This window comes from Sorex araneus, chromosome 9, assembly GCF_027595985.1.
Source record: "Sorex araneus isolate mSorAra2 chromosome 9, mSorAra2.pri, whole genome shotgun sequence".
Lineage (NCBI taxonomy): Eukaryota > Metazoa > Chordata > Mammalia > Eulipotyphla > Soricidae > Sorex > Sorex araneus.
Genome location: NC_073310.1, coordinates 63,338,854 through 63,353,920, shown reverse-complemented (window position 1 = coordinate 63,353,920; position 15,067 = coordinate 63,338,854). Strand labels below are relative to the sequence as shown.

The following is a 15,067-nucleotide window of genomic DNA, read 5'->3' as shown; positions in this document are numbered from 1 at the left end:
ACCTTTATGTAAAAGTAACTTCCAAAGAAAGTATCTCTCTGGCAAGCAGATGCCTTCCAGGAATTTTTCAGGATTTCCTGTAATTAGCAAAGTCACTAGCAGCTTCAAATATTATCATTTTACCCCTCCTCTGGGTAATTGCTTTCTAAACTAGAAAGTGAAACTTATCAGGTTGAATTCTGACCCTAGGGTGAGTCACTTAATTTCTGTGTTTCTATTTTGATTTCTGGGACATTATGATAAACTCTTGGAGTTGTATGCCCAAAGGATTGGAAAGCAACTGCATTACATTTTTTGGTCAAATTTTCTGTATTTACATTATTTTCCCACAGGGTGAGAAAAGTAACTTTAAAACTTGACAGCTGAAGTTACAATCTAAAGAATCTAAAAGACTGATTCCTTAAAGAATCAACTATTTGGACCAATGTTTTTGCTGAATATTTCAAGGAAGGAGTCTTGGAAATGAGAACAAACCGTGGTCAATTTTTGGTTGTGAATCCAGCAACTAAAATGACTACACCACATAAATAACACAATTTTAACTATCTACTTGATTTCTAGAAAAATGAATAGAAAGCACATCCCTTTCACTAACTTAAAAACTGCCATGATGATTGATGACAAAAATACATTTTCAAATATTTACCTAATAAAATGGACATGTGAGAATAAATAGTTACACTAAGCCCTTAGCTGCCTTGAGCTGATGGATTATGGACCAGAAACAGTTTCTAATTTAAAATTTATTTTGGAATTGCAAAGCAACTCCAGTTTAATTTTGCTTATCAAAATGAGGATAAATAGCTTAATGAAGACAAGATTTCATATACACAAGTTGTAAATTTTAAAGAGATAATAAACTAAAAAAATCACTCTTGGGTTTCTTTTCTACTTTTTAAAAATAGTGTTTCTCTCATCCAGAAGAGGGCAGGGATTAAACTGGAATTGCAGAAAAAATGAAATACCTAGATTAGTTCCTAATATTTGTAAATCGAACAAGCTACTTCCCATGAGCCAAGTCATGAGTTTAAAAAAAATCACAAAGGAAACTAGAAATTGTTTTGAGTTGAATTACAACGAAAACCCAACACTCAACACCCCAACCTACCAGGATATGCTCAGGAAATTCTTGCAGAGAAAGTTACAGTGCAGAAAGCTTATGTAAGTAGTGCAGTCTCTAACCAGAGAGAGGGGAGGGGGAGGGGCTGAGAGAGAGAGAGAGAGAGAGAGAGAGAGAGAGAGAGTTAGAGCGAGCTCCAGCTCCAAGTGAGCAGAACAAAGGTTATCAGGACAGATTCAGAAACCAGTGGGATAACAGAGCAAAAAAATTAAAAAATCAATAAAACATAAAAGTGTTTGAAAAAGATGACTTAATTCTAACCAGAGTGATCAGTAAGAAAGCAAGAAGATACAGATTGCAGATATCAGGAATAATGAGGCGCTATCACTAGAGGTCCTAAGACAGTAACAAGAAAATGAGAAAATATTATTAATAACTTTATGCCAAAGCATCTAACAACCTAGTTGAAATAGACAAATTCCTTGAAAGAAAAACTCACAATGTCCATTCAAAAAGACCTAGCGAATATGAATAGTTTTATACCTAAGAATAAAACGGAATTATTAAAAATCTTCACACAGAAACAAAACTTTAGGTTCAGGTGACTTTGCTGACAAATTTTACCATTTAAGGAAGAAATAAAGCTAATTCTATACAAAATCTTCTAAAAAATAGAGCAGATTGAAAAATACTTTCAACTCATTTAATCCTGCTAACATCTGTCTTGTTCCAAAATCAGAAAATTATGTCACTGTCACTGTCATCCCATTGCTCATTGATTTGCTTGAGCAGGCACTAGTAACATCTCCATTGTGAGACTTGTTGTTTCTGTTTTTGGCATATCGAATACGCCACGGGTAGCTTGCCAGCCTCTGCCGTGCACGTGAGATACTCTCGGTAGCTTGTCGGGCTCTCTGTGAGGGGCGAAGGAATCGAACCCGGGTCAGCCGTGTGCAAGGTGAACGCCCTAGCTGCCGCGCTATTGCTCCAGCCCCAGAAAATTATGTAAGTAAAGAAAACAACAGATCAATATTTCTGATGAACAAAGATGCAAGAATATTTAACAAAAATGTAGCAACTATTATACTATATATAGAATTAAGTATATAGTATATAGTACAGAGTATATTCATATACTATCTATATGACTATAATATAAGATACTTATTGTAACTGTTTCTTCCTCAGAATGCAAAATTCAGTGGTTTAAATTTCAGTAATAAAACTTTTACCCCTTTCATGGTTAAACAAAGTACGATGATTTAATTATCTTCATGGCAGACAGAACAGACTAGAGAGAAGCAAATACACATTTACATTAGGAATTCTCAGGAAAACTAGGAAACAAGAGGAAGGTAACTGCAAACTCCCTGCATCGAGCACCAGACATCATGGTAAAAGTGCCTTCCTTGTGGGCATAGGAATAAGGCCTGGGGATCTGGACTTCTGGGCAGCCCTGCTCTGGGAGTCCTAGCCTATGCAGTGAGGGAAGAAAAAGAAATGAGAGGTCAGCTATGGAGTAAGCAACTTAACCTTGACCCCAGTGAGCCCACTGTCCACTAAGTTCTTGAACGTTGTGCCCAAGAAGAAGGTCTATCTTTGTCTGCTGGAACCTTGGGTCATGCTGGATAGTCTTAGTTTTTTGTTTTGCTTTGGGGCCACACCTGGTGGTGTTTAAGGATTAGTACTGGCTCTGTGCTCAGATGGTGCTTGGAGAACCACGTATGGTGCTGGGAATCAAACCCAGGTCTGCTAAAGGCAAGGCAAGTGTCCTCCCCCTGCATCTTCCCCACTGCATCCTCCCACCTTGCTCCTCCCACTCCTCTATCTCTCCGGCTCCCGCACTGGATATTCTAATATGATTTAGGGTGGGGGGAATGTCCAACGTGAAAAAACATTGTGATTCATGATGGGAACTTTGCCCACATGATGTGCATGCTGAGGTCAGTTAAGTGGTCAGCCAATCAATCATGCCTGGGGAAAAGAGTGTTAACAGTTTCCGAACACTGAGTTTGGGGTGGGTCTTCCTGATTGGCAATACACAAAGCGCCAGAAGACAACACATCCTGACTCCATAGACCCTGTGTTTTATTACTTCCTGGTTTTATGCTCTTCTTCCTTTTGTTGATTTTAATCCGTTTATCTTTTCCCTGTAATTCATGAGCACCATGGGAGTGATTGCTTTCAATGAGTGCTAAGAGTTCTTCTCAAAAATTATCTAATTTTGAGCTTCAAGTGATAGTATACCCCTCTAAAGTGTTTTGATAGTCTTTGTTGATTAGCATATGGGGTTCACTGAACTTACCAACCAGAGACTAATGATGGGTGGAAAAGAATGAACATTTAGAACTGTTACACCTATTGCATTAGGAGAATTCCACACAATTTTCCCTAGGGCTTTATCACAACTCTGACATAGAGAAAGCCATGTCCATAACCATTCTGGCACCTCGTTTACTACTTACCCTCTGATTTCCACTTGAGCTACAGCAGTGATGTTGATTTGCAGATCCACAAAATTACTGTCAGGGTTGTCCTTGTTGGAACTAAAACACAGGCACATATGATTGAAATACATTTTCTCAAATGTGTTACTATAGTATATGATCTTAAAAATATTTTGTATAGCACAAGAGCAGTACACATTCAGAAGGCAGTGGCATTTTCTTTTCTTTTTTTTTTTGGGTCACACCCAGCGATGCACAGGGGTCACTCCTGGCTCATGCACTCAGGAAATACTCCTGGCGGTGCTTGGGGGACCATATTGGATGCTGGGAATCAACCCACATTGGCCGCATGCAAGGCAAACGCCCTACCCGCTGTGCTATCGCTCCAGCCCCAGAAGTGGCATTTTCATTCTAAACTATCATAACCCTTTGTAAATGGAAATCCTAGGATCAGCGATGACCAAAATGTGTCTATGAGCAGAAAGCTCAGTAGAGACCTACAGAAGCAGACACAGGCTGCTTTCCACAGCCAACCCCCAGAGGCAGTGCGGTGAGGTCATTCTTTAAACTTTGACCCCAGGCAAATTCCTTCGCTGCTCTGCTCGTCATGTTCAGTGCTCCTCAAATAAGCAGGGACAGCATCGACTCCTGATTTTCCATGCTAATAAAAGGGAGAGCTGGCAAGAATAGTCCAAGAGCAGTCCATAATGGAAAAAGCATTTGTGTTTGGCTCTGGAATGCATCATGCCATACATTGTTTTGGCAGCAAATTGATCTCCCTTTCAGTTTATTTCTCAAGGAAGATTAAAGTAAGTCTACACGCACGACATCCACTGCTCATGCACTGGTCAGGGTCAGGGGAGGAGCAAGCGAGAAGCTTGGCCAACAGAGAGCAGACGCGATACGAGAGGAAGTCAGGCGGTTTGTGCAAAGGCAATTCTGAGGCGACATAGGTTTGCCAAGTGCACCAAGAGTCTCAAGAACTAAAGAGCAGAGAGCGCTGACGATGGGCCCATGCCTGGCAGGTGTGAGGATCTGAGTTCCAACCTCGGTAGGGCATGGCCCTCCTGAGTACCAACATGTGCCCTGGTAACTCCTGAGTACTATCAGGGTCAGCCAGGTGGAGCCCAGCGCTCCTGGACACAAGCAGTTATACATCTTTGGCTGTTACATCAAACTGTCTGGCCCAAGTATCTCTGGGTTCCTTGATTAATGCTCGGAAGATTCCCTTATCTGCTTCTCCTCCTTCCCAGGAGGGCCACACTTTATAATACTTCTTTGAACTGTGGTAAAATTATTTTAAGTTTGCTATTTTATCTCAAATGGAATTAGGTAGGAAACTTAAGTTATAGGCACATTTACATAAAGATGTTAAATACTCATTTATAAACACATATTTATGAGTAAGAACAAATCACTTAGCAAGAAGCCTGTACTGTCCAGCCGATTGCCGGGCCTTGGGCTCAGGTGTTATTTCATCAATCGCCCTACTGAGCTTCCAGCCCCGGACTCTTCCCGAAGACTATTCATCTGTAGCCCCCGAGTGGTGATGCCACCACCACTAATAGGCTGTCTATCCAGTCTCATTAAAAGAATGTGTTCTCTTTTTTTTTTTTTTTCCAAAAAAATCATTGCGGGTGGTAGGGCGGATTCTGACTAGCTTTCAAAGCTCTCCAAATGCAGGGGCTCGAAAAGGGATGAGGGGGTTGACTTTAAAAGGAGGGGGAGACTGGAGACTGGGGGAGTTCCCACAAAGCTTCGTGTGATTGTATAAAGCAATAACTTGTGTGTGCTGGCCACTTAAACTGCAAGCACGCGTAGGAGATCTAAACAGGCAAATGTCAGGCTCGTTTCCTGTCGTGGCTATCACTGCTTGGCTTGTGATGAGCCTAGAGGGACTCGTTCACCAACGTCTGAACCCCCACTTCCGGGCCACTTTATTGTGATCACATCTGTGGCAGATCAGCCAAGTAAAAAAAGCTTTATTTATTTATTTTTCTTAAAGGCAGGATTTTCAATGACTAACCACTAAGAAGGCATTAAGTAATTCCACTTGTTGCAAACTCGGCTGTAAATGGGGGCTCTTTAGTTCATAAAATTGAAGTCAAATGGTCCTACCTGTTACCAGACTTTTGTTCTATTTTTTCTATTGCACTATTCCTGTGTTGCAGTGGAAATTACAGTGTGTGTGTGTGTGTGTGTGTGTGTGTGTGTATGTGTTTGTGTGTGTGTGTGTGTGTTCGCAGGGAATTTATCCCATAATTCTGTTGCATTCTGTGTTTTTGTTGATGGGATTTTCGTGCCGCAGCACATCCTGACATGTAACTAGGAGGCGGGCATTGAAATGCTCCAGGGCAGCAGCCTCTGGTGTCAGGTTGACAGGGGCTGTTTGGAAATGCAGAAAAGTGACAGTGCTCAAAGCTGTCTCTCAGCTTTGGCTAATCAGGGTCATCCTGTGCCCACCAGCTTTGGAACTAAGCGGCTAGATGAGTCCATTCTACTGTCTGTCGCTGAAGTCCAGAGTAAGGAGAAAACAGTGAGAAATGTGCATGAAACTTTGGTCCCCGATGTTAACTTTCTCTGAGGGACAGATTTTACGGTTCCACAGAACCAGTGTGACAGACAGACAGATAACGTGATGAAAAGTGGAAATTCAGTGGCCTTGTGTAGTGAGGGCTTGTTACGCTTCTCCATCCCCCCCACCCCCGCCAGAACCTAGAAATATAAACAAGGCATTTCCCAAAGGAAAATTACTGGAACTGTCTGGAACTTTGGGGAACATCACATTTTTACAGATACTTGAAAGTGATTTAATAAGTTTTTGGCCAAAATATGGGGTTTTTACAGAAGAATCTATTCCATCTACATCTCATCACTCATTTATAGGGAGGGGAAACCCTAAGATTAAGCAGGAAAACATTTGAATTAAAGTTTTAAAAGAACACAAATACTCTCATTAAGGCCATAAAGGCCCGCCTGAATGGAAATTTCTAACCAAGTTTAAAAATCTTCCTCCCTCAAAATCTTGCACGTAGTTGGGGTGGAGGTTGACATCATTTGCGTGTGTGTGTGTGTGTGTGTGTGTGTGTCTGTGTGCATGTTTATTCTTCTCTGTTTTTATAAAGTTGATGTTAAAAATATGATTGTTGATATCTTAACCCCTCATTGAAATAGCTGTTCAAATGTCATCTTTAGTGCAAAGTAACTATTCTAGAAGTCCTCACACTCAAAAGACATTTCTTGCACATCAAAAAGTATGTTACCTTACTTCGCCTAATAGCATACAGAAACCCAGTGTTGGTTACTGACTTCAGAGTCATTTTCTTGTCAGAATGGGAGTTCAACACACTGGGCAGTATGGGTGAATAACCACATCTGTAGAACGTTGAAAATTGCAGAGCATACACACTCACACAGATATGCATATACCTCATGGGGTACCCAACTTCACACATTTCCATTTTCCTTGGTCACTAATTGGTTCCATCCCTTCACTTTGAATACATGTCTAAAGCCATTGAGTGTGTTCCATTGCCACCTAATGGGTTGAAGTTACTGGCCAGGAAGCCCTGACCCACATCCATACTCTCCACTTGGGACATCCCACTTAGGAGATATTATTTTTGGCCATGATGGAGTGAAGAGAAAAGACAATGAAAACTGGTAAATCTGCACCTGACTCTCCCAAGAGCATGAGCCTAACAGTAGGGAGACAGAGATACGGGTTCATCTTTAGCTTCTTATTGATGGTCTTACTGGGTTCTCTGTCTGTTCAGTAACTCAGTCATCCTGGATAAGTTATATTTCAAGCTTGCAAAGGCAAAACCATGGTTTTGTGGGCATAAATGTTGTTTTTGGGGTTGAGCTGACCCTCATCTGAAACCGCAACAGGGTGTGTGTGGGGGTGTTGGTAGGAGAAGGAAGAGGTGGTTGCAGCAGATGGAGGAAGGCTGAAGGATAAGGTACGGGGAGATGCCAGGATGGAGGTTATTACAGGTTATTACAGGTTCACATCTTAATCTATAGACTGACTCTTCCCCAAAGCCCCAAATGGTAGGGGTGGGGGAAGAGGTGGTAAGGAAATATCTGGGCCATAAAGGAAAACTTTTCAAAGTTGGGCTCGAGAATCATAAGAGCTTCAAAGGGGTAAGGAGCTTAACCAGTTGCATTTGTTTGCCTGTGGATGATGCCCTACTGTGTGCTGACGGTGATGGAGGCATTTAGAGGGCTGACCTTCTGATTTGCAGGTTGAAGTTAATGCTCGTATTTGTTTTCTCCAGATGTGGAACTGTAAATCGGAGGCCCAGAGAATACTAAAAAGCAAACAGACACAAGAGAGTAAGTTATTGCAGGGGAGCATTGGGGAGGGGCTTACATAAAATTTATTTTGAACATCCTCCCTCCTTGGGGCTCTGTCCCAGGGAGATGAGCTGGGACAGAGATCAGAGCCACTAAGACTCCAGGCGCCAGATGACATGGGTTCCTTCTGTTCATTTGAATCTTCTTTTGCTGCTTTTCTCACATGCTAAATTGAAACCCACCTAAATTGGAGAGGCGAGGTGTCTGAAGTAGCAATACTTCTAATGGCCCTTTGTGAATGTACTCATGCCTACAAACACTGGGAGATGCTTCTGGTACCAGGACGATCAAGAAAGGATAGATTCCCAAATTGTATGTGCAACATATTTCAGCCATGGTTTCAGTCTTGAAATGGAAATAGGAGTGAGGGTGTCTTCTAAGAAAGTGTACCAGGAAAACAAACAAATGTGCTGGAGCTAGGTCAAGCTTCTCAGTGTACGGATTATTTTCTCTGCCTTTACTTTCCTACAGTTTTGAATGGCTTCTAGTAGTTTTAAGAGTTGGAGTTTTAAAGCTTGGTGAAAAATAAATCCAGTGATAATATAAACTCGGGAGTACAAATAATAGCTAAGTCACATAATTGTATTTCTTGTTTCCCACATACTGTCCTAAGGCTCCCACATAACCATAAGTGCCACTGGAGGATATAGAGATGAGATTTATAATCAGGCAGTCATCTGAGGATTTGGGCGATTAAGTGTCTTGCTCCAGGTACAGAGCAGACGAACGGCAGAGTTGGTGTTGAAATTCCTGCAAACTGACTTCAGAGCTTGCATCCACAGCATCACAGTAGGAGCTTCGGAGAATAAGGAAAACTCGTGTTACTTGGAACCTGGAATAATATCAATGAACAGTGAACTTGTCACTGTATCAGATGTTGTCATTTCGCTCTGAATGTGCGATGAGCCAGCTCTTTGCTAGTCATGTTATATATGTATATGTATATATATATACATATACATATATATCATATCATTCATTGCACTGCTTCCAACCTTCTCCTGTTTCAACTTGACGTGTGCAAGTTATCTCAGGTGAAGAATAGCCATATGAAATTATGAAACTGTGCATCCTTATGTCTCAGCCCTGATGGGCTCCTTTATAAGTCCAAATATGCCATTTTCTATAAGACCCGTGTAATCTTATAACACACTCTTCTCTCTTCTTTGGAAACCCTTAGGTCTTTTCCTGATTTTTCTATTTGGAGAACACCCATTCATGCTTCACAGCTTGGGACAAGAGATGTTTCCTGTAATACATCCTCCAATCCCACAGAGAAGGTAGGACTGAAATTTCTCTTCTTTTTTTTCTGTCTTCTTTACCCTCCTTTAATCACTCAAATGGTAGTGCCAATTTTTGAGTTTCTAACTGAATGGGAGTTTTGATTTTCATCTTGATGTTTGTCAGATTAGTGTTGTACAAGGCATGCTGGAGGAGTATAGGAGAAATGGAAGGAAGAATGATAAGAAAGTGTTCTATTTTTCGCATACCTCCAGTGATAGGGATTCATTATCTTGAGATTCACTTTTCTTACATGCTAAATTGAAATCAACTGAAGTTGGAGAGAAAACTGACTCAGATGTAGCCAGACTTCTAAAGGCCCTGTGTGTGTGTGTGTGTGTGTGTGTGTGTGTGTGTGCGTGCGTGCGCGCTCATGTTGTTCTTTACTCAGCACATGAAGAAATATAGTGAGGGGGGGTGATAGTTTCATACTCGTTAAGAGATGGGTGTTTTTAGATAGCTCTCTGATCCTGGGTTCTAAAGTGCCTTTGTTGAACCACCCTTTAAATTTTTTTCTGCAAGTAAGACTTAGTGAGTTTTTCTGTGAATTTTATAAAATATCACCCGATAAATGTTTTAGATTTATGTTGGCATATAATGTAGCTCTTATATAAAGATGCCATCCTGGGGATGGAGTGATAGCACAGCGGGTAGGGCGTTTGCCTTGCATGTGGCTGACCTGGGTTTGATTTCCAGCATCCCATATGGTCCCCTGAGCACCGCCAGGGGTAATTCCTGAGTGCAGATCAGGAGTAATCCCTGTGCATTGTTGCTGGGTGTGACCCAAAAAGAAAAAAAAAGATGCCATCCTTACACACAAATGAGAAGTTAAGGTTCTGCATACTACCTTGAGCATTTTGTGAAATTAAAGTTAAAAAGTCACCAGAAAGCTCTATCTATATTAAGAGTAGAAAAAAATATTCCTTGCTATTTATGAGGCTTTTCAGTTATTAGGACTGCTTTGACATTTGGGATCTTACTACAAGGCACTGAGAGTTTTACTTTTAAATGATCAAATGAAGAAATAAATAAAAGTGTTTTATAACAAAACAGAATGCAATAAAGTTTGATGTGTTTAAGGGCACTGAAGGGTGAGATAAGAAAGCTATTAGGTTTCGTCCACTATAGACCTCAGAGATAAACGAATACAAACAATTTACTTCCTTGACTTCAAAAGGTTATTTGCTGGTAAAATGGATTGACATCCTTTCACATAAACACATTTGTGGTTAAGACCACACTGTGATTTTTGCCCTCCGCTGTGACATTGGTGGTGAGTTTTTGTCCTATGCTTATCCTTACTTGTTGAGAATATTCCATGATCTCTGGTCTGGAGTGAACACTTTTAATACTGAAAAAATACTGCATGCCTGCATCACTCATAGCTGCTAATATCATGCCACCAATGCATTCATTTTTCTTTGGCCTTACATAGACCTCTTCATATTAAAGTCAGCGGTTGGATGTTTTTCCTTGAAAACTAACAAGAGGATTTATTAGCTTCTAGATAAAAGGATTCTAATGAAAAATGTCCTGATATCTCAGTACAGACATCCCATTCTATCTTTCATGACTTTGCTTAAAAGTCCCATCTGTTATTCATTAGATTTTTATCCAAGTACTGGTCACAGTTTTGCTTATGGCGCCGAAGGTAGAGCCTGTGTTTGGGCCTAGTTGAGTCTTGATTCGGACCTTCATCACCAATGTCACTTTGGGAAATTTGTTTAATTTTTCTGAGTTTTATTTTCCTTGTCGCTTGAAATATTTGACTTACTGTGTCATTGGTAGGTATGAAAAGTCAAGGAAATAGTGTAAAAACACAGAGAAGAGTTAATACATATTTGCTGATCATTTTGGTGATAAACATGTGTCTTTCTTTTAATTATTTACTCTTTTTGAACTAAGAAGTGTTTATTAGACTGTATCTTGGCAGGTTTTTAAATAACCATAATCAATGCAATAGAATTTATTATAATATAAAAACAAACAAACAAAAAAACCCAAACCCCCAAACCATTATTCAGTCGCATCCTAAAATAAAATTGGGAATAGGTACAAGTTGGTGAAGTGCCAGATCCTCAATTTAATGTGTGAAACACTGGATAAAATGATTCATTTTCTGGCTTCTTGGCATCTTCAAGATGCCCAGGTGCTCCTGTCTGTCATTCCCAGAAGAAGGTATGACAGTCAGCAAGGGTGACAGAATGTCCTTGAGAAGGTTTATCTCAAGGACTGAGAACTCCTTGGGATACATTTTTTTTTTTTTTGCTTTTTGGGTCACACCTGGTGATGCACAGGGATTACTCCTGGCTCTGCACTCAGGAATTACCCCTGGTGGTGCTCAGGGGACCATATGGGATGCTGGGATTCAAACCCAGGTTGGCCGCGTGCAAGGCAAATGCCCTACCCGCTGTGCTATCGCTCCAGCCCCTTGGAATACATTTTAAAAACAATCCTAAGCAGTTCCAAATTGTCATGAATTAAAAAAAAAGTCCATTTCATTCACAGTCATAAATGTCTATTTTAAATAGAGGCATTGTTATGGTTAGTTTTGGTAGTGTTTTCAGATTTTATGGCTTTGTAAAATAATTGCTTCCATTGTGGAAGTTCTGTTACTATGTAGATTTTTAACCTACAGGTGCAGAAAATTAATTTATAGTTCACAAGTAATCTTGAATAGGGAGTTCCTAAAAATAAAGAAGGAAAAAAAGCTCCTTATTTTTTTCATGAGTTCTTACATTAGTAAGTGTTTCTTTTTTGTACCATGATTTTTAATATTATTCTTCAAATTAAGTGTATGTATGGAAAATAGAGCCTTGGTAAAGCTGATTCAAAAACTGGACGGTGATTTATTTTAAAACAAAATATTTGACTATAGATTTAGTAATTTTTTAACATCTTAATATGAAAATCATTGTTGAATGGCAAGCTTATGGCAAAAAGTATATCAAAAAACAAAAGTTTCATCACTAAAATCTTGAATTATGTGATTGCTAAGTCTTTTACTCACATTGCAGCTTTTTTTGAATACTAAGAAACAAAGACAGTAAAATTAAAAGGAAAAATATCCAAAGGGAAAAAAAGCCAAAGGGAAACAGTTTTCACAGCTTTGGCTGTGACTCAGGGTCATGAAAATTGAGTGTCAAGAGAGGAAACTTTTTCAGAATTCACCTTCTCTGTGTGGGAATGTCATTCCCGGTGTTGGCTCTGTTCCCGCATCTCACCCCCTGTGACTGTGCATCTCACCCCCTTCATTCCCGGCCTTGGCTTTGTCCCTGCATCTCACCCCCTGTGACTGTGCATCTCACCCCCTTCATTCCCGGCCTTGGCTTTGTCCCTGCATCTCACCCCCTGTGACTGTGCATCTCACCCCCTTCATTCCCGGCGTTGGCTGTGTCCCTGCATCTCACCCCCTGTGACTGTGCATCTCACCCCCTTCATTCCCGGCCTTGGCTTTGTCCCTGCATCTCACCCCCTGTGACTGTGCATCTCACCCCCTTCATTCCCGGCCTTGGCTTTGTCCCTGCATCTCACCCCCTGTGACTGTGCATCTCACCCCCTGCATTCCCGGCCTTGGCTGTGTCCCTGCATCTCCCCCCCCTGTGACTGTGCATCTCACCCCCTGCATTTCCTGCCTGTCCCTGTGGCTCAGCGCTACCGGGGGCGGGGGTCGCTGGGGGGAGTTCTCGTTCGGGTTCACTGGGAGAGCCCGCAGGGGTCCTGGCGTTCTCTTACATTCGTTCCTGCCACCATGGGGTTGCCCAGGTCGCACACCACCATCCTGCTCACGTTGTCCATCCGGTACTCACAGCTCAGGGCTCGCAGTGCCTGCAACGGAAAAGCACAGCAGGGTGGGCTTCAGAGGGCAGAATAAACGACCACCTGTCAGGAAGGGGGAGGTCGGGATGGAGGTCGCGGTGGGGGTGGGTTCAGACACGTGGGGCGGGGGCTGTGCCTGTCCGCTCAGAGGAGGGACTCTAGGGGAGAACTCGAGTTTCACGTGAGCAGGGACAGTGCGGCGGGGAAATGGTCTTCCAGGGCAGCAAAGGCGTACGGGGGTTCTGTGACCATTTCATGAGGAGCACGGACACTTAAATGTGACCGAGTGGGCGTATTCTCGCAGAGACGGAAGGACCCGCGTGCGCCCGGGTCCTCCCTGTCTGCGAACTGCCCGTCACTGTTCCAGGCCAGCTCTCCTGGACACGCACTGCGCAGGGGCCCCACTGGACACGCACCGCGCACGGGCAGGCCCCGCTGGACACTCACCGCGCACGGGCAGGCCCCGCTGGACACGCAGGGCGCACGGGGAGGCCCCGCTGGACACGCACCGCGCACGGGGAGGCCCCGCTGGACACGCAGGGCTCACGGGGAGGCCCCGCTGGACACGCACCGCGCACGGGGAGGCCCCGCTGGACACGCACCGCGCACGGGGAGGCCCCGCTGGACACGCACCGCGCACGGGGAGGCCCCGCTGGACACGCACCGCGCACTGGGCCCCGCTGGACACGCAGGGCGCACGGGGAGGCCCCGCTGGACACGCACCGCGCACGGGGCCCCGCTGGACACGCACCGCGCACGGGCCCGCCTTGCCGTCGCACCGTCACTAGCGCTGGCGCCGGACTTGCTTAGGTGGGAAGAAACGCCCCTTCTGCGCAGCCAGGGCTTCCTCCCCCCTTCCTCCCCCTGGGTGTGTACCAGCTCAGGGTGGGCGTGGGGGCACGGAATCGGCTGCTGTAGAAGCTTCCAAGATGACACCCGTGGCGGAGGAAGGAAAGCCTCCTTTGAACCACCCCTTTGCTCGTGCTCCACTCTGCATTCTCCGTCTGCTCCGTGGGTCCCAACCCCGCCCCCCCGGCCAGTTTTCTTTACTCCGTCCCCTTTCCGACCCTTAGACCTAAAGTCCGTCCTCGGCTGCGGGGACGGCGGCCGACGTCCACCCCGGGCTGCACGCTAACGCGGGGCTGCCGTCTCCAGCCTGCTGTCCTCTTGCCCGGGCGCCCTGCTGGGTCCACGTGCCCGATGCTCCCTGGGAAGACCATGAGAGCGGGCTGCCGGGACCAACCCAGTGACCGTCTGTGAGCGAGAGGAGATGATTGAAAAGGAAGGAAAGTCCCCCAAACTACGCTGCAGCCCTTTCTTTCCACTGGACGAACAAAAGCCCAGACCACCAAGCCACGCAAAGCCACACAACCCCCAGGCATCTTGGGAAGCAAAATATCTGCCAGTAAGGCAGAGCAGTTTGGAGAATTTGGGGCCCTGTCTTGAGAGCAGAGGCTTCAGGAGGGCAGAGGGCTCGGTACCGAGCAGAAATGGCCCCCAGTTGCCTCTAAAGAGGTACCTACAAGGAAAGCACAACAAACTAGCACCCCACTCACTATGTTTCTCCCCGCCCGCCCCCAGAATGACCCAGGTCCCCATTGGTGGCTGTTCTGGTGACAAGAAAGGAGCAAGTCACTGATATTTGCAGGCACTCCACCTTTTTTATTTTATTTTATTTTTTATTTTTTGCTTTTTGGGTCCACCTGGCAATGCTCAGGGGTTCCTCCTGGCTCTGCACTCAGGAATTACCTCTGGCGATGCTCAGGGGACCATATGGGATGTTGGGAATCGAACCTGGGTAGGCTGCATACAAGGCAAACACCCTACCCACTGGACTATCACTCTAGCCACGGCACTCCACCTTTAATACTCATTCCAGGGACATATTTATTCTATTATATTTTGGGTATTGTTTTTTGGCTTTTTGGGTCACACCCAGTGATGCTCAGGGCTTACTCCTGGCTCTGCACTCAGGAATCACTCCTGGCATTGCTCAGGGGGCCATATGGGATGCTGGTTGGCCACATGCAAAGCAAACACCCTCCCTGATGGACTATCGCTCCAGCCCCCGACATATTCATTCTAGGTGAAGCTAAAACTT

The 15,067-nt window shown here is 44.0% G+C and overlaps 1 protein-coding gene across 1 annotated transcript in view; it reads right to left on the bottom strand.

Moving 5' to 3' along the window:
* ITGA8 (integrin subunit alpha 8) overlaps positions 1–15,067 on the bottom strand; it is a 138,363-nt gene that overhangs the window by 37,569 nt on the left and 85,727 nt on the right. Inside the window, exons 21-23 of the mRNA XM_012932026.2 lie at positions 12,883–12,975; positions 7,741–7,820; positions 3,526–3,606 (exon numbers count right to left, since the gene is read on the bottom strand). Coding sequence (XP_012787480.2) covers positions 3,526–3,606; positions 7,741–7,820; positions 12,883–12,975 — 254 coding nt within the window. The remainder of the gene's footprint in view (positions 1–3,525; positions 3,607–7,740; positions 7,821–12,882; positions 12,976–15,067) is intronic.